The sequence below is a fragment of the Ambystoma mexicanum genome, chromosome 5q (assembly GCF_040938575.1).
Source record: "Ambystoma mexicanum isolate Mex_15411 chromosome 5q, UKY_AmexF1_1, whole genome shotgun sequence".
In the NCBI taxonomy this organism is placed as follows: Eukaryota; Metazoa; Chordata; class Amphibia; order Caudata; family Ambystomatidae; genus Ambystoma; species Ambystoma mexicanum.
In genome coordinates, this window is record NC_090933.1 from 1,257,593,104 (window position 1) to 1,257,612,241 (window position 19,138).

General features: G+C 45.7%; 1 protein-coding gene across 1 annotated transcript in view; it reads right to left on the reverse strand.

The window, feature by feature from the left end:
• The window catches only part of GFUS (GDP-L-fucose synthase), a 153,532-nt gene that overhangs the window by 45,347 nt on the left and 89,047 nt on the right, over positions 1–19,138 (reverse strand). Inside the window, exons 4-6 of the mRNA XM_069621769.1 lie at positions 17,339–17,467; positions 8,035–8,108; positions 6,770–6,903 (exon numbers count right to left, since the gene is read on the reverse strand). Coding sequence (XP_069477870.1) covers positions 6,770–6,903; positions 8,035–8,108; positions 17,339–17,467 — 337 coding nt within the window. The remainder of the gene's footprint in view (positions 1–6,769; positions 6,904–8,034; positions 8,109–17,338; positions 17,468–19,138) is intronic.

Below are 19,138 nucleotides of genomic sequence, written 5' to 3' on the forward strand. Positions count from 1 at the left end.
AAAGTCACCACAGCAACTCCACTGAAAGACTCTACAGCCTTATCCTGATGTCCAGGCCTGTCAGTGTGCCAGCTCCACAAAGTAGAGGGGTGAAACCTGCACGCAAAAGGAGTTATGCAAAAGAGTGCACATGCAATTTCAGCCATAGAGGCCGTTTGACAGGAAGAGGTTAAGAAAAGCACACTAAAAGTGTACAGCGAGTGGTCGGAAGGTGGCAGGCTGTGTTCTAAACCAGGAAAGGTTTTCCTGGTTAAGACGGCTAGGAAATGTTGGATTGATTTTCTTTATCTGCAAGCAGATGTTTGCCCACTTAAAAATACTTAACTTGCTACATTTTTTGTATTTTAATTTTATTTGGACATTTGTATGCTGCCTATAAGCAAGTGTTTCTAGGTGCCACAAGACCAAGGCGTGGGGTGACAGGGGAGGGGGACATGGGACTCAGTACAGTAGAACAACAACAACCCTACGATGCAAGTGCTTGACAAGGTCGCAGGGGATGGGGGGCAGAAGTGCGAGAATAGGGTGTCCCAGGGAAGGTGGGTGAGGAAGTGTTGGGCTGGACAAGGTAGCAAGTGCCAGGGGAAAGGGAGGATGTTGAGCTTCTGGGGGAAGGTGAGGAAAGGTAGAATGCCCATGAGAAGGTGCTGCTGAAAGTTGGACTTCTTGGCAAGGTCCATGATGTGAGGAGAGATAGGAATCAAAGATGATCCCAATGTTTTCTGCAACACAGGTGGGTGAAGGAAGGGGGCCCAAGGAGTCAGGCCGGAGAGAAGAACCGGGGTGGGGGGACAAGGAGCAGGTGTCCCAATGAGAAGGCTTTCTGTTTTACTGGCATTAAGGCAGAGACCTTTGGCAGAGCACCAATGCCTGAATAGCAGTCAGGAATGAGGGAGGAGGTAGAGGATGGCAGCTTGAAGGAGAGTTGTGCATCGTCTGCAGAATTCTGGAAAGGAGTGGAGATAAGGTAGGCCAGGGACATACGAAGAGGCTAGGCGTTGGATGGAGCCCTCAGGGACGGCACGGGTAGAGTGTGGTGGAGAAGAGAAAAGGACCAGTTTGTAATTGGGAGGTCTGAAAGAGGTAATCCATGCCAGTGCCCTGTCCGTGATGCAAGGGTATCGTGGAGACTGTTTAGACGGATGGAGTGGTTTACAGTGCCAAAGGCAGAGAGAGATTGAGGGCGATTAGGAAAGAAGGAGAGCTGGAGTCCAAGCCGGAGAGTAGGAGAAAAAAGTCAGATGAGCAGAGATGCTCTTTAATAGGTTAGCCTGGCAATATCAGGAATGGATATTCGACTCCATAGTAGACCTCATGAACCACCAGGTCTCCAACAGCAGGACCTCCACATAGATGCTTGCTTTGTGAATAACTAAATTCTATTTATATAGCACTTCATTCGCAGACTCAACCTGCTCGCGTCGCATAGTTTTAGAATATTTTTGGATAAGTAACAATGACTGCCTAAATCGGTTTCTTCATTTGCGGTTAGGATTACAATTGATGTTTCAATTTAGACAACCTACAAACCATTCAAACATTAGAAGTCTGGGGACGTAGCTTAGTGGAGGACCACTAGGTAGCTTCCTCTGCTTCGCTCAGTGAACCTCACATGGCAGGTTAAAAAATGATAAATGGTTCAGAGGTGCATGCACGGTTGGGTAGCCTCAGCGTGGTCCGAGCAGCTAAGGGATCAGGCCCTGGTCAGACAGGGACTGCCGTCGCACCTTGCTGAAGATGGCAGCGTCTACTGGTGAACTCTGCCATACAACTTCCCGTCAAGGAGAGAGGCTGCCATAGTGATCTCCAGGAGGGGTGACCTCTCCAGTGTCTCGTGGACCCAGAGCCTGTCTGGGTCAGACACTTGGTACCCCGCCTGCACAAGTAAGCCCAGTGAGGCTGCTAGCTATAACAGATGACTATCAGATACTCAGAGTGGACAGACCCAATGCCAGATGGGGTGGCCTAGCTAGCATAGCAAAAACCAACCTCGCCTTAAGACTCTTCACTCCACCACCTCTTAAGTCATGTGAAATGCTTATAGCCAAACTACCCATATCTAGTAACCGTACACTATCTACCCGATATATAGACCTCCTGGACTCATTGGCACCTTTGAGGAGGACTTATCCAGTCTACTAGTCAACAATATAAAAAAAAAAAAGAGTCCTTGCAGATATTAATGCTGGGCAACTTCAACTTGGGATTTAACGACCGGGAGGACATGCTCAGTCTATAGCAACTATCCTTTCAGATCAAGGACTCATCCAAAAAGTCCTCGTCCCTACCCATGTTAAAGCAAGGACCCTTGACTGGGTAGCTGACCTGAACCGCACCACCTCCATCACTAAAATAACCTCACAACTGTGGACAGACAACCATCTGATTGACCTTTCCTTAGCAATAGATAAACACCTAAAGTTACTGTCATGGCACCACCCCTTCCCACCAAATGCAAAGAAATAAAAAACATGACCTCTGACAAATTACTACCTCATCTCCTCCCATCCCTCAACTCTCCATCAAGCAACTCTGGTCCTAACCTCTTCGTGGAGGTCTTTAACAAGACAATGATCAAGGCCCTCGATATCATTGCGCCAGTTAAACTTCGTAAAAGTAAACAGAAGGCTCACCTCAATGCCTGGTTTGCACCCCACCTCAAAGAGTTAAGACTTCAGAAAAGAAAATTACATTCCCTCTGGCGTCACTCCCCTACGGATGGAAAAAAAATCACAACTGACTCAGTTCACCGGTAAATACAAGACAGACATTATCCGCACCAAAAAAAAATACCTCTTCAATGAACGAATATCCAAGGCCAGCTCCAATACTAAAGAGCTTTTCGTGATCCTCCACAACCAGAATCCCCCATTCCCGCCTTTGACAATGCACCGAAGGACAAACAATGGGGCACCAGCATTCAGAATGCCTTAACAAATTAACATCTTTCCAAATCCAAATTGCTAATAAAAAAGCCTCCTTGCTCCCCACTGAGGAACAAGTTACCACCCCTACTGAAGCTACGAATACCTTTCAGTTTCACTAAAGTCTCTATCCAGGAAACAAAGAAAATTATCCTATCTCTGAAGCCATCCAACTGCCAGGGTGACGATTGCCCTGCCCAAGTAATCAAAGATGCTGCAAGAGACTTAGCACCTTTCATCGCAAAAAAATCAATGCCTCCTTCAAGACCAACACTGTCCCAAGGAGCTTCAAAAAGAGTCCTGGGTTCTAAATCGCCTCAAAAAACAAACTGTGGACCCATCTATCCCTACAAACTACAGACCTATCATCACAGTTCCCTTTATGCTTAAAATAATTGACAGGGTAGCGTATTTGCAAATTCAGAACCACCTGGAAGCAAACCACCTACTAGGCTCCCGCCAATCTAGTTTCGGACCACAACACCGCACGGAAACGGCGTTAATTGATCTAAAAACTCAACTAGACAAGGTCAAGGCCAAAAGCAAAATTGCCATGCTACTACCTCTCGATTTGTCGACGGCCTTCGATAAGGTGGACCACTCAGTCTTGTGCAAAAACCTAGCGTCGGCTGCCCACCGCGAGTGATGCAATGGCCTGGGTCCAGTCATTCTTAGAAAACAGAACTATAAGAGTCTTCTCCCCCTCAGCAGATCCGATTCAGACCACCTTTGGTGTTCCACAAGGATCTTGTTTCTCGCCCACTATGTATAACATACTTACCAAGCCCCTATTCGATAAATTGAACAGACTGGGGGTCACCTACACCAATTATGCTAATGACACCCAGATCCTCATTCCCCTTTCGGACAATTTTGACAAGGATACGGCCTTGGTAAATAAAATATACCTAGGAGCTAACAAACATATCCTCAAAAAAATACAAACAACAAAATAATGCCCTGAGAACTGCCCTAAAAAACCCTAGCAAAGAGCACATTTCCAACATTTGAAGAGACAACCAGTGGCTAAAGATCAGTGACCGGATTCTACTCAAAACGGTCTCACTCACCTTCAAATGCCTTAACAATGCAGCCCCCACCCCTATTCCTCACAGATAGAATAATTAGAAGAACCACGACTCGCCCTTCCAGAGTGGCCAACTCCCATTGCTTGGAGATACCCAGATTTAAGCTAACCAAATCGGGAGCAAGCAGCTTCTCAGTGAAAGCCGCACAATCTTGGAACGCATTACTGCCTGCCCTCAGAACTGACCAGTCTTACTTCAGCTCCAGACGAAATACCCTAAACTGGCTTCGCTAAGGATACATGATCCCTTGGATATTCTGCAATTTATACTTATGTACCTGACCTATGCATGTTTGTAACTTACTGTGTACTGTACTTACCTGCATTTCTGCAGTCTACATTGTACTTATTCCATGTTGTAACTAAGCTTTAAGTATCCTTGTATTTGCTGCGCCCAGTTACCCATGGGTTTGGTGCACATTACCAAATAAACCAATATTAAACCGAACAATCTAGAAATAGGGGCAAAATAAAAAAATGCCGACTTGACAATGTCTCTTGGAACAACAAATGGAGAAGGGCAAATAACCTTCCAAGTGCATCTCCAGTACGGAATGCTTATATAAAGTGAATTTCCAGTGATTTTAATCCAGTCCAGATTCATAAATTACTCTTGCCTACTCTTTAGAAATTTTGCCAGGGACATTGCATCACATGTGGTGGTCTTGCCCCAGATCTAAAGGATTGGAAGGAGATCTTGTGCAAAATAAATTATATATTTGGAATTTCTCTGCCCATGAACCCGGTGGTAATAGTTTGGGGGGGATTCAGCATAAGAGGTTTACCAAAGCACAAGCGTAACTGTGAGCTTAATACCACATTTGCTCTCAGCAGCCAGATTAGTACTGGCTAGATATTGGAAAGACCAATGCGTCTGTGCTTAACATGTGGTGGAGCAAAGTATAGGGAATTCTAGCAAAAGAAAAAACCAATAATAAATAAATCACTGCAATTGGAGGGGATGTTCTCAAAATACATTTGAATCTGGTCCCCTTTTCTGGAATATTGTAAGAACAACCCACATTTAAACTGGTACTGCATCATACAGACAATACGTCCGATTTAGTTAATGGAACGGTATGTGGAGATTCATATGGTACAGGGTGATACGATGAGGCCTTGTTTTGTGGATGCTGCTAGCATGAAATACATGTCATATCAATTAGGATTTTTGTATGTTATGATCTCACCCCTATGGGAAAAGTTAATGTTTTCTGACCATGAAATATAAAAGTTTCAAAAAAAGAAAGCAACAAATTAAAAGACTTAAACTCATCAGAATATCACTTTCCACCATGTCCCCAAAGCTCTCCTTAACCATCTAGACAAGTGCAATGGACTGTTCAAATTCATAGCAGCGATTACATTGCTCCATCAACTTGGGACACTTATCTTCACTCTACATTAATGCGCACATCACACCCTTTAGTGGTGGCTCCCCCAAAATGGGCTATAATGGCCACAACCCATTATGGACAAATCGAAGCCAGACCAGTGAAATCCCAACTGATCCCTCAGCTTCAGCATGCTCTTGAGGGAGTACTCCCTGGTCAGCTATTTTGTGGATAAACTTGTGTGGACTACTTCAGCTGTGCATGGCCAATGATCCTTTCAATGCTTTGGGAGTTTTCCTTCCCCCTGAATGGTCCACTGGCTTGGGTACCGCACAATGGCAATTGAAAAAATGATACAGGCGTGATTAAACAGGAATCGTCCATGAGTAGCTAGTCCTCCATGCCTAAGCAAGGAGCTAGGACTCAGGGAAGAGTTTTGATCGAAAGTTTCCCCTGCTTCACGCCTGAAGGACAAGCCTTTTAAATGTGTGTATGCATTCAAGATGCTGTGTCCGCATATATATATATATATATATATATATATATATATATATGCGCAGGTTGGTGAGTGCAGAGTGTATGTGGGTTCATGTGTTAAGTGTATGCAGCCTGGAGACATGACACGCGTGTAAGGTAGACGTGCTAGTCACTAGGGGAATGTGTGAGTAAAGGAATGAGCAGAGAGGGGCAAAATAATGGCCTACATTGGTGCTGCCAGTATTGACATGTTTTCTTACGGTGACATGGCATTTTCACTGGGATTTTGGGCACAGAAAACATTACCAGTGTTACGTGGTAATACTGGCATATGTCGGCACATGGATCTGTTTGGGACCTTCAAGCACGAACATGGTTTTCAACACTGGAAGAATACTGGCATATATTGTGGACAAAGGCATCATAAAACTGCTATAAAATGCCCCTGTTCACTGTACTGATCTAACTAGTTGAATATCCGAGTTTCCCTGCAAACCAAATTTGAAACTGTGGCGTTTTACCCACTTTCTTACAAAGTGTGCTGGAAAATGCACCATTGTAACCCATTATTTTAAATATTTATCAGACAAGGCTCTCTATCCCCCACTTTGTTGGGACTGCCTTCCAACACTCTTTACACATTCATGGTAAATGTTGATGCCCCCATAAATATATCAAGAATAACCAGCCGCCACCCATCATTCTACTCAGTGGTCCATAATCTTGACTTGAGACTCAGTACCCCAGGTTTCATGCGAGTGGGTGCCACATTGTGAAACTTGGGATTAAGACAGACCTTTTTATCTCGTAAAATAGGCATCTAAGAGGTTAATCAATGTATGAACAAGTGCCTTTCTTGACTGTGCGTTCCCTCTCCTATATACTGGTCAGGCTGAAAGTGAGGCACCAATTAAGTTCCCAATTCACCACCACCACCAGATACTCACTTTTTGCCTGGTACACTTTGTGGATGAGCCCTGGAAGGACGTGTCCATCCTCAATGTTGAAGTTATCATGGGGTCCGAAAACATTGGTGGGTATCACAGAGGTGAACTTGCAGCCATGCTGTTGAAAGTATGCCCTGAAGTGGGGGACATTACATTTGGAAGAGGTATCAAGGAGTGAGCGAGATGGCAATTAGAACAAACACCACCTAAACACGAGAATGAAATAGGTTTGGGTTGTTGGGAGTAGAAACGATGTAAAAATAATTCACAGCAGGTAAGCTGGCTTATGCCCCCGAGCCAGACATCTGGGTCTGTGCAACCTACAGCCATCGGCTCGAAACTCAGGAGAGACAAAGTCAACTCTTAATGCTTCAGAGAGCAATGAATGGAGTACCATTAAATTGTACGAAGTCGGCATGAAGTGCTGCATAAAAGAAAATGTGGTACCAGGACATGGGTAGTGCCCCACAAGCATACTTGATGCATGATGGTTGGGAACATTATGAGTTAGGCAGTAATGGTAAGAACAGGCAATTGAAATTCAGTCATGTTTTCCAGTCCATCTACTTATGGCATTTTGATGCATTTACATCATGCAATATTCCAGGAATGCTGCATGATGCATTTATCTTGCATATTTTTCCAGAAATACTACATAAGGAGTCGGAATTGTGCAAATTTTCTATCGGCACCCAAAATGTTTAGGTCGCCCACCCTCGGCAAATCTGAAATTTGACCCCTGAAGGGAATGATAACGTGGCCCTCTAAAAAGCCTACATGCTCACCTGCTTTTCTATATAATGCACTAAAGGGCCAATACTGATCATTCTATAACTTAGTTCTCAGGGGTCAGTAGCAGAGTGAACCACTATTGTATTATATGCATGTCCAGACTCCAAAAATGGATTTTCTATTTAAAAAATAAATAATTAACAGGCAGTATTTTGACAATAAATCATGTGTTTGAGATTTGGGATGTCCGATACAAGTTTGCCACAGCAATAATTTAATGCGGATGGGAGGCTCGGATTTGTATGCAGCAATAGTTATTACAGCAAGTGGAGCTTCGGTAGGTAATCCCACCTACATTTTAACGTGTGGCTTTTGTTGTTCATGCCAAAGGACTGTGCACGAAGAGAAAGACACCTGTCCTGCTTCACTATCCCTCATCACATGAATTCCTATAATTGTCAGTAGTGCCTTTCCCTTTTGCACATCCTACCCCTTCGAAAAGCACAGACCCACACGTGTTCCTATGAAAATACCTGTTCTGTACATCAATCATTCTTTTGGCATAGGAGTATCCAAAGTTAGACTCATGGGGCGGTCCATTGTGAATCTACAATGGGAGAAAAAAAAAAATCAAATTCAGTTCCTAGGCAATGTTGTCAGCAGTTACACATACAAAGGGACGTTGGAGAGGGCACTGGTAGAACAGGGAATGGATACTAGGATCGTATCTCACAGGAGGCGCAGCTGCGAGTACACAATGTCCAAACAGAGCAATTCTTTTTTTAAACATTGTCCGTTATTGCACTTCCATATAAAGGACACATTAAAAAGGACGGATGGCAGACCTGGAGCCACTGAAGAGGTACATCAGACACAGGTATTAAGACAGACTAGTGGGGTGAGCGACTATGCAAGTTTCTATACAGGAGGCGAGAATGGGGTGGTTACAGTCTTCCTTGTGACGAGAGGCAACATAAATAAAGCATACAATGGTTGCTTGAAGCAACATGGCAGCAGTGATGATAAAGGTCTACTGTCCAAATTGCTACATGCTACATTTAATTTCTATTTCGGGCTGCAGGACACTGCTAGCTGGAATAATGCGAGAAGTAAATGGTTTAGGAGTAGTGGGGAGTCATGAAGGGGTTTATGGGGCAGGGGTGGTAAAGCATCTTGAGGGGAGGGAAGCAAGTGTGAGGATAGATGTGAAATGAGGATGGTGTGTCAGAAGTTGGACATTGGGAAGGTGTCCCCCATCTATCTGTACACTTCGGGCATGGAAGAGGTTTGAGTTAAGGGGGAAAGGGATTACTCCCCCATTCCTACTCCAACCTATTTTTTCAGTTTCCATTGTTTGAATGGCATAGGCCAATAGTGCACTGGAGGGACACAAAAATACAAAGGGGTGCCAAAGGTGATCTGAGAACAGAAGGGACATCCTAGTATTAAGAAACTCAAACAATAGCTAGAAAGGGAGAGTGCAAAAACGATTCTGGCTTTAAAACACTCCAAAAGGACCGGAGAAGGAATGTGCCAAGGCAAAGAAAGCCTGGAACACAGATCCACAAAGAGGAGGTGAGGTGCATATATCCTTGACACCAGTCACAAAGGAGTCGTGGAAAGGGAGGAGTGTGGATAGGAGAGCAGCCCTTGTGTCAACACACCCGGATTCCAACAGCCCCACACCCACACACTTTTCTCCCCTTCTGTGCCAGGGTGCCTCAAGTAAAGTTCTTATTGGTCTCCCAGGTTTCTTGATGGCCGGTAGGTTACACAATTCTTTCACAGATTGGTTTGCTCTGTAGAATTTGACCACAGCTCCACCCTTGCAGAAATTCCCACAACAATTCTGCATTGCTTGACAGCCTTCACTGTGGAAGGCTCTTCCTTTAAATAACGCTTTCTTATAGCAAGAGAGGATGAGAGTGTAACGTAGGATTATTACGGTTAGGGAGGTTTTCCTAAAGTGCTACTGGTAGTTAGGCTTTAGTACGCTATCCCAGTAGTTTGTAGATCTTAGTATCAGTCTGTACTAACTCAGGACCTTGGTAGAGTGGCAGAGCAGTTAGGCTCATCTTAAAAAGGAAGTTGTAGGCAAGTACACTGAACCTTAGTTAGACATGCACCCCAAAGAAACTTACACTTATAATTTATTAGATTTACACCAGAATCAATACTTTAGACGTTTACACTAGAACACTTCGGAATTCACTCCAAAGGACACTTTCACTTTTGTGGTTACATTTGTGTTAGAAAGGGAAAAGACCATGTTATCATATTATCGGTTACTGCGCGCACCTGCTGGTTTTAACAGTTTATACGACAATACATTTACTCTGTAAACACATATAATAAAGTCACTTTAAGGAAGGAAAATAGTTTAACATTAGCTTGGTTCTAGAAATGGTTTCTTCACACAGCAAGTCTTTTAAGTCCAAGAACGCAACCCTAGCTAACGGCAGTTCGGAGAGGGCTCAAGGTCTCGACAAGCAGTAGAATACAAAGAGTTCCAGAGGATTTCTTCCAGTCTCTAGTGTTCTAGAAGCAGCAAGTGAACTAACAAGGGAGACCTTGTAAAGAACTCGAAGGGCCACAAGCAGTGGCTTGAGTCGGAGGAAAGAGGGGGTGGCCCTTGACACCTATAGGTGCACTCCAATGCTCTGGAGCGACTTCTTGGCATCAGATAAGCAATACCTTCTGCCCTACAGTACCTAAGGTTAGAAAAAAAAATGTTTCTGCTGGATGTTCCGCAATGTTGCAGCTCTGGACTGGACCTCCGGATTCCTTGGTTTATTGACTGAAGGCAGGACAATAAACGGGATCTCTCAGCAGCAGTCTCGAGGGAGGACCTGTGGGGCGACTTTCAGCAACTTCTTGGTACACTCTGCGGTTTTGGCACCTTTTCTGCAGCACCAACAAAGGACACGGATCGCCAGGTCAACCTTCTTCGCTTCCTGCAGTTCCACACTGTGGTGAGGGGTGTGGACGAATTTGATCGGCCCTCTGGATTGTCCTTACAGATTCAGCAAAGATTCGGACTGTTTCGGCCTTTCCATGATGATTCACTCGAAATGGGCAGCAGGTCCCCTGGTATTGGTGTTCCGCAGCTGTGGATGCTCGTAGTTGGTACTTGGGTGCCCCTATTGTGCAATACCGAGGCTATGGACAGTCTGCGGTATAAAAACGACAATAGTTGGAACACATCCACTGCCACCAGCCATAACTAGGAGATTGTCTATGTGACTAAAACGTCACAGGAGTAGAGAGAAGGGGGATACTGGGTATCCTTTTGGCACTCCACTGAAGGTGGTGTGTGCCCATCTCTCAGACTAGAGAGTTTTGGGAGAGATACTAAGTATCTCTCTAGCCTTAAGAACTGTAGTTATGCGAAGGTATATAGAAAAATAATCTTAAAGAGAACCCTGAGGGTCTCCCGAAACACTACCCCATAAAGAGCTGTGTGCTGCAGTAGTAAAAACACAGATGCTTTTAAGAGCTATGAGGTAGACAGGCTCCATAGTACAGGTAGAATACAAAGAATAGAGTTCCAAAAGACAGAGCTCACATGAGTGAGTGGAAAAAGGCCTCACTCATTCAGGATTGAAAGAAAGGGGTGCAGAAGATCAGCAAAAAGTGCTGGGGTCTCACTAGGAGAGGGGATGACGCATAAATGATAAATCTCCCTAACAATTACATTAGTGTTAAGCTGTAAGAGAAGACATTATTGGGTAATCACATGCCATTCGTGGAAATGAAGGTTGAGTGGGGTAGGGTGATTGGGCAGAGTGGTGGAATGTTTTACAATAGAAAGGGACCACACAGTGGGCATTAAATGCAATGGCTTCTCATGGGAATTGTTAGAAAAAAAAAATCTTTGCACCATTTGGGACACCCTTTCCTGGAAGCAAGTAATTTAACTTCCCTTGCCTGTTTTGCACATTTTTATTAGGACACTGACTAGCCCCCAAGACTTGAGTACTGTGAGACTAGGTCTCTAAGGTGAATCCTTATATCGTTTTATATAATAGCTTTTTGGTTACTTTTACAATGTGCCAAAGAAAAGCTGGTGGCAGCCATCATATCGTTACTGTTTGTGTTATTTTACTCATGCACTTTTCTATTTTGTGAAAATGGCTATTAAAAAGGTGTCTACCACCCTAAGATGGCCATGCCGCAAGGTTTTGCGCTTGCTCTTTAGCCTTCATGCGTTCTCAGGTCAGGAAATGCCTTGTACGGAAATTCTTTTCCTGGGCGAGTTTGTGCATGTGTGTGTCTCAGAAGGGAGCAGGGACTGTAATTTCAATCCACATCTTTGGTGCCAGCGGGTCTGTTGCTGGGCAGGTGCAGCGATCAGTGGCTACCCACAATTTGATAGCCAATGGCTGTTTGAATAGTTCAGATCCTTACTACTGGTGGGCTTGCTTCCAACCTGTTGTATAAGAGTACTCTTGTGACCGTTTGGCAGATCATTTTGGAAGAGCAGCCCGCTGACGACCCATGCAGCTGACTAGCTTCGACAACAGTGTGGCCTCGGTGAAGCCTTTCTCCTCCATCTAGATTTCAAGAAGGCCTTTGTTGGTGCATCGACCTCTGGACTGGTGTGAATACACAGTCCTAACCCTTGCTCTGGGATCCGCGACTACTGAGCCTTCGGAAGTGTTACTGAACTGACCATCTCTCTTGGGCTACCTCATTGCAGCCGTCACTGTACCGAGCAGGCCATGGCAGATCTTCAGCTTGTGCCACAAGTTGCCTGCATCTTCAGCCATCTCACTCCAAAAGGAAGCTGGGCTGAGCTTGCTCCTTTGTTCGGCGCCAGAAGATCGCCAGTCACCACTTGGCCATGACTTCGCCGCCCACCCCCCCACCCCCCTTCCTGTTGCAACACTGCATCAATCCCATGGCGTGTCCTGAAGTGGTCTGCTACGCAGAGGTCTTCATCTTCCCTAATTTGGATCTCCTACTGGAAGCAGTCTGGCATAGATTCCTGTGCACCGCAACAGTTAGGCAAAGTTTGAGTTTGTATGCAACACCAACACTACACACAACTATGACTACAGGTGTAAGCAAACCAACCTTTGGTAGAAGTCTGTACTACACAGTTTTGGTAGCGTGTTGAGCAGCCAGGCTTATCTCAAGAGGGGAATGTGAGCAGTAATGATGTTAGAGGTCTAAAATCACAGGTGTTCAAATAAACTCTTACACTCAATATTTGTTGGATAAATACTAGTTATAAAACATTCATTAGAAGGCGGCAATCATAATAAACACCAAAAAAGATACTTCAATACTGTAGACTATGCTTCTGAATCAGACCAGAGCCTTTTGGGATGGCCCACAAACACAACCTACACCCACAGGTGCCTTTAGTGACAAGGGTGCTGGGGACATTCATATCTTACCGTTGGTATTCAGAATACTTTTCAAGAGGAGTAAAAGGCAAATATTATCAGAACATAAAAGACTACAATTATTCTTAGACAGTGCAAATACTTTAGTTCACCAGAGTCAATTTAATTCAATAGGCTAGGCCAAAGTCAATGGGCTAAAGGCTAGGATAAGATAAAGCTGTTCTGGTAAGTAAACAGAAAATAGTCTGCACAAGTTCTTAGGAGTGGTTTGTAAAAAGAAGAAACATGTTGGGTCACAAGCTGATCAGGCCTGTGAGTTGCAAAAGATTCAAGCACTTTCGCAGTGAGAGGCAAGTTCTCAGTCTTGTTTTACAGTACCTTACAAGGAAGAAAAAGATGCAGCGGATGACTTCTGTTCCTGCAGATCTCGCTGTTTCTGGGCCTCTGTCGTGGGGACAAGAGGGGGGACGTCGGGGGACTCCTGCACTGGGACGTAAAAAGCTTGCAACTGGAAAACTTCAAATTCAGTCTGTTTTGCGTTTCTGCTACTGCACTGGTAACAACGCTGGTCCTGTCCATCAAGGTGGACTGTCCTTGCTACTGAGGTCCGCCACGCAGCTGAGAGTCAGGCTCGGTCGGTCCGGCGTCGTGGGAGTCCAGAGGATCTTCCAAACGCTTTAGGCCAGCTTGCAACGCACACAATCTGGTGTCCCTCTCCCTTGCTCTACAGTTTCCTGCAGCAACTCTGGGGAAATTCAACCAGCTCCGAGATGGGTGTCCAGGTGGCTTACTTGGGAGTGGATTGGTCCAATCAACTGTAAAAAGGGAGAAGTCGTCCTTGGCAGGGCTTCGCTGTCAATGCAAACTTGGTGATTCGGACCTGCAACAGGGATTTACCGGGCAAACCAACGGTCCAGGATTTGCAGCAGCCAACCTCTTCAAGTTCTTCTTCGGTTCCTTCGTCCAGTGGTCGACTGCCTTCCAAGCCAAGAGATTCGCCTTTTATTAGGTTCTCACCCATTCATTCCAGCAGGGTGGCTGTCGTTGCTGGACAGTCACCCAGCCAAACACAGAGTGCATTTGGGTCTCCTAGGAGACAAAGCACAGGGAGTTTCGGGCACCTCCCACATTTCCTGCCTACCCCAGACAATCTGGAGCCAGAGGCGGTCTTCACTCCTGAAGCCTGCCAAAGGCGAATGTAACAGAGCAAACCTTGTTTGGCACACAGAGAAAAACTCGAGAAGGACCTTTCCACAAAGAAATTGCTAAAAAAGAAGACCAGGACCTGTTTAACAAAGGAGGTTTAGGCACCATCTTGAAAAACATGGCTCCCGCGATTTAACGTTACCGGGGCTACAAATAGTTCACGGTCGGGGAAAAATCACGGTAGTTCGTTGTAAAACCATTGCCACCAGCCATTCTGAGAGGAAAGGGTAGCATTCAATGCTACACGAGTGTAACGCTCACCTGATTCCCACGGAGGCGCCGACCTGTTCTGGACTGCTATGACCTCTAAGGTGATGCGCAGGACCCGGAAGACGGACTGGACCGGACCCCCAAACCTCGCCTGTCTGGCCTGTAGAAGAATCCTTCTGTAGATGGAAAAGGGGATTACCTGTCTGCTCGATAATGTGTCGGATTTCCCCCCCTTACACTCCTCGAACCCCCTCCGCGATTCCCCGTAGAGTCTCACCTTCGAGTCTGAAAGGACGAGCTCTCCATCCTGCTTCCGATGCAGGGGCGCGTTGATTTCCAGTTACTTCACTGGATCTAGGGTTTGGCGAGTATTCAACTCCGCTTGACTTTTCCGATATGAGGCCGTAAGAATTCAGTTGCAAAAGTTCAAGCCTTAATTGGCAGTTGTCCTTTTCTCTATTTCAGATGCAGGATGAAGAATCCGCGTAGAGGAATGGATTTGCCGAAGGTAAACTCTGGTGAGTCTTTTTGATGGATGGTTCCCTTAGTGATCTTGCTTTCACCCACTAATGCGTGTGTCTTTTTCCCCTTAGGGGCCGGGGTACGGAAGTGCCAAAGAAGCGGCGCCGACCCGAGGTGAGGAAAGATTGTCCCAACAATAATCAGGTAAGTCTTAAGGTGGAAGAATCAGGCCTTCCTCAATCTGTTCCTTCGCTCACCTTTGTTTTGTCTCTTTTTCACCTTAGGCACTGAAAGGCGGCGGATGGTGCCAATGGTCGCTGAAGAGCCCAAGGGCGCCTCGTGAAGGTGAGTGGAACGCGGCGCTGCAGCGAGTTATGCGCTTCTAAAAATAATGTCTTTTCTCAGGATCGTCGGAGTGATGGTTCCGAACTCCGGATGGAGGTAGATAAAGTTCAATTATTCACCTTTCTCTCCTTTCCTTCCTTTTCAGGTGTTCCAGGTTGCAGGCCGGCGTGGCTGGAGGCAGGATGCAGGAGCAGACACAGTGAGCGTCCAGCTGCTAGATGCAGAACAACGCGAAGCGTGAGCTGCTGTCTGGGCGTGGTTTACATAGCCCCCCCAAAGTAGTTTCAGGTAAGTATTCTTCCTCAGCCACGCCCGAGTGGTAAAATAGTCCCTTTCAGACCTCACGGAGGTCTGGATCCGGCAGCATGGTCTGCATCAGGTAAGTCCATCCAAGCACTCCCATAATGAGCCTGGCGCCTATGGTGCCAGTACTGATGCCTTCTATGAGCCTGGCGCCAAAGGCGCCAGGACAAGGTCCAAAGAGCCCCTATAAGGGGTTGCTGGGTCCCTCCCTGGGGACATGATGTCTGCTTTCGGGGACGCTGGGCCTGAACTGGCTTCCCGGGAGTAGGCATCATGACAACGAGTATCTAGACACAGGGGATACTAAGTAACCCCTCCAGCACTCTATTGTAAGAGTGTGCTGGGTCTAGGAATTTGAAAAGACTAGTAAAGTCAATTTCACTTTACTCTGGGAAACAGTTTATCCCAGAGAAGGTATTGAAACCTTTAGAAAACCTGAAAGGCTTCCCTGTGCCACTGCACTGAGAGTGCTGTATGACACAAATGAAAAGACAATGCCTTTGGAGTTGGTTAGATTCCATAACCAAAGGAAACACAAGAGTAAAATATATCCAAATATATGAGAGTGGGAAAAAGGGTCACACTCTCTCCAGGTAAAAACAAATCAAGTCCTCAAAATCTAGCAAAGTTGCTGGGGGTCTGGTGAAGGCTATTAACACATTTTTGAGAATTCTCCCAGCGACCGACAAACTAAATCCTGACACCAAAAGTGACCTATGTACCAGAGACCCCTGGGACGTCCTCAACTGGACCAAGCGCAGAAGATTGTGTCCAACGACTCGGGAACACCTACAGGGGTCTCTGGAAGAATCAGAGTCAGTGGGTTAAGTCAACATAATGGCTCTCCCCCCATGGTTACATTGGATGCAAAGGCCTGGCCCTAATTCACTAAGACCTGACCTTTGGTGGTGCAGACTGGGTTAAGGATCTTTCCCTAGGCCTATCCTGTGTGTTGGATTGAATGGACTTGAACTTCTATCTCACTTTGGTAACCACGGGCAGTGCAAATCTCTAGATTAACTCATCTTAAATTGTATATGCTTTGGAAGTGGTGGCTTTTGGGCACAAGACCCCAAACCATCGAACGGTTGGACTTCATAATAATTAGCAGAGCTGTTTAGTGTTGATTCTAAGAGTTCCGTTTCTCTTCAAGCATCTGAACCTGTATTGCACTGGCCCTTGTATCAAACACCAAGCGCCCCTCTTCCCGAATGGTGGATGTATTTATAAGGTTTTGTTTGACAAGATTTGACTGCGATTTTTATCTGCTTAGTATATAAACTAAAGGCCCAATAAATTATTGTAGGTTTTATATACTTACTGTCTAACTTGAATTACTGATGTTGCTCTGTGTGGACTCCATGTAGCCCTTGGCACCTCTCACACCCTTCTTGAGACTAAGCCTTAACTGCTCTGCTACCTCACCTCGATTAGGTTTGGCTAACCTCTGTTACTTCGTCTCACCATAATATGATGGCCTCCCAAAATCTTCCCACCAGGGCTGGTTTTGGAAATTCATTTCAACAGGAGGTGTGCCACCATTTGAGGTTAAAGTGGTCTCTTATGTGGCGAGAGTAGTTGGAGCAAAAAAGATACTCTTACGGTAGAAGCAGTTGGTGCGATGAAGCAGATCCACCTTACATGTAAATCTGAGGCTGGACATGGTAGGAATAGGTGGGATAAGATCACCCTTCCTTGAAGGGTCTTCTATACATAGAGAGATAGTTGGGGCGGGGGGGGGGGGGTAAGGGGGGGTCACAATGAAAAGAAGCAGTCTTGAGTTCAGGAATTTATAAACAATTGTTAAAATGTAGGTGAAGCAAAAGCACAGGGACAGAAGTGTATAATAAATCATTGCACAAGTGTAATACAAGGGTCTTTCAAAGGAAGAGGGTTTATGTGGAGTGGGCATTTCACATGTATTCAATGAGAAACTATTCAAAAAGACAGACCCACTTACCATGGTCTCATCAATGGGGTAGGTGGTTTTGTCTGGGAAGATGCAGGTCGAGAGGCAGGAGACCACTTTCTGCACTTTCAGCTCGTAGGCTGAGTGAAGCACATTGTCGTTGATATGTACATTGTTCCTCTGCAAGGTTAACGAACACAATTAAATACACTCCATATTCTTTGAAGCAAATGTTTTCCTAAGGCAAAGTGCAGCAGTATACACAAAACAGACAGTCTAGGAACAAAATACCACCCCTCCACCCACCTCTATAAAGACAGATCTGGAAACCAGTTTAGACACTAGTCTTCTTACACCCATATTTCCATGAAATGGTCTGAACTAGAAATATACTTTTAAAAGCACAATCTGAGTGAATTTGATAGATGTCTTTGGGAGAAGTCTTCTAAATAAATCATGTATTTAAATGTACAAAGCGCACAAAGAGGGCCTGGGGCATTGTGGTGCTGTTACAGCAGTGCTTACTTACACAGAAGAAACAAGAGCACCTGTCTGAGGTTCTTGGTTACATTGAAACTGTTGCCAGACAGGTGAGAAAAGCAAAGACAAAAGACAGAAAGAAAAAAATGACAAAGGACGTCAAAAAGTGGCGAGCTACCAGCAGTAGGATTGAGGTAACAGACAGCTAGCGAGGGCAGGAGACGTCATAATGGATGCAGAGTGACTAAACTACCTTCCACAGACGAACATTAGCAGCCGCCAGTTCCTCCGGTGCGGGCTGAGTGTGCAGGGGGCGTTGGGCAGAGAGTCTTGTGTGAGCTAGTTCAAGAGTACAGTTTTGAGTGATTTGAGGAATGCAAGCTAGGATGGTTTGTTTTGAAGAATTGTGGGGTTGGGCAATCCAATACTTGGGAGCAAGGAACGTGAAGCGGGCCCCTCTTGCTTTGGCCCTTTTGAAGTTTCAGACTTATAGCTGGTTGGCGTGGATTGATCTTTTGGGTCTGGAATGATCGTTTGGGTCTGGGAGAAGATGCTCTGGTGATTTTACCTGTCAGATGAGGGCGAGGGGCTGTGAGTGAATGCATTTGTGTGTTAAGGACAACGTCTTGAAGAGAATAACAAGTCACTCTCTTACCTGGTAACGTTCTTTCGATGGTATGGTCCGACGACGTATTCCTTATCTATGACAGTAATCACCACAGCTGTGCTGCTTCGGAAAATCTTTCGGCGTTTGCGTCCTGTGTCTATACGCCACCCTAGAGGACCTCCTCCGACGGCCAACGTCACTGGATGTTATAAGTAGGACGCACGACTCCCGTAGCCTCAGTGGTAGTTTTTTCCCCAGAACGTGTGGCACCAGTCTTCTGCCAGTCTGACCACACAAAGCCTTGCGGAAACGTAAGCTGCAATCGCATAAGAAATTCTGTAGCGGGGAAGGCAGGGAGGGAGGGAGCGATATGGAATACGTCGGACCATCCCATCGAAAGAACGTTACCAGGTAAGAGTAACTTGTTCTTCGAGGGGATTGGGTCCTCTGACGTATTCCATATCTATGACAGACTCCCAAAGCAGTACCAATGCAAGGAGGTGGGAAAAGAATTTAGCAAAAGAAATTCAGCATGCCCAATCAAATTGCGGAGCAAAGGACCGCCTTGCCAAAGGCCAGATCCTGCCCACAGATGGAATCGAGGGAGTAGTGACGTACAAAAGTATAGACCGAAGCCCAGGGGGCTGCGTCACAGATGTTACGAATAGGAACACCGCTCTGTAGGGCAGTAGAGGCAGCCATACCCCTGGTAGAATGGGCCCGCAAGCCGACCGGTGGGTCCTTACCCGCAAAGTGGTAACACT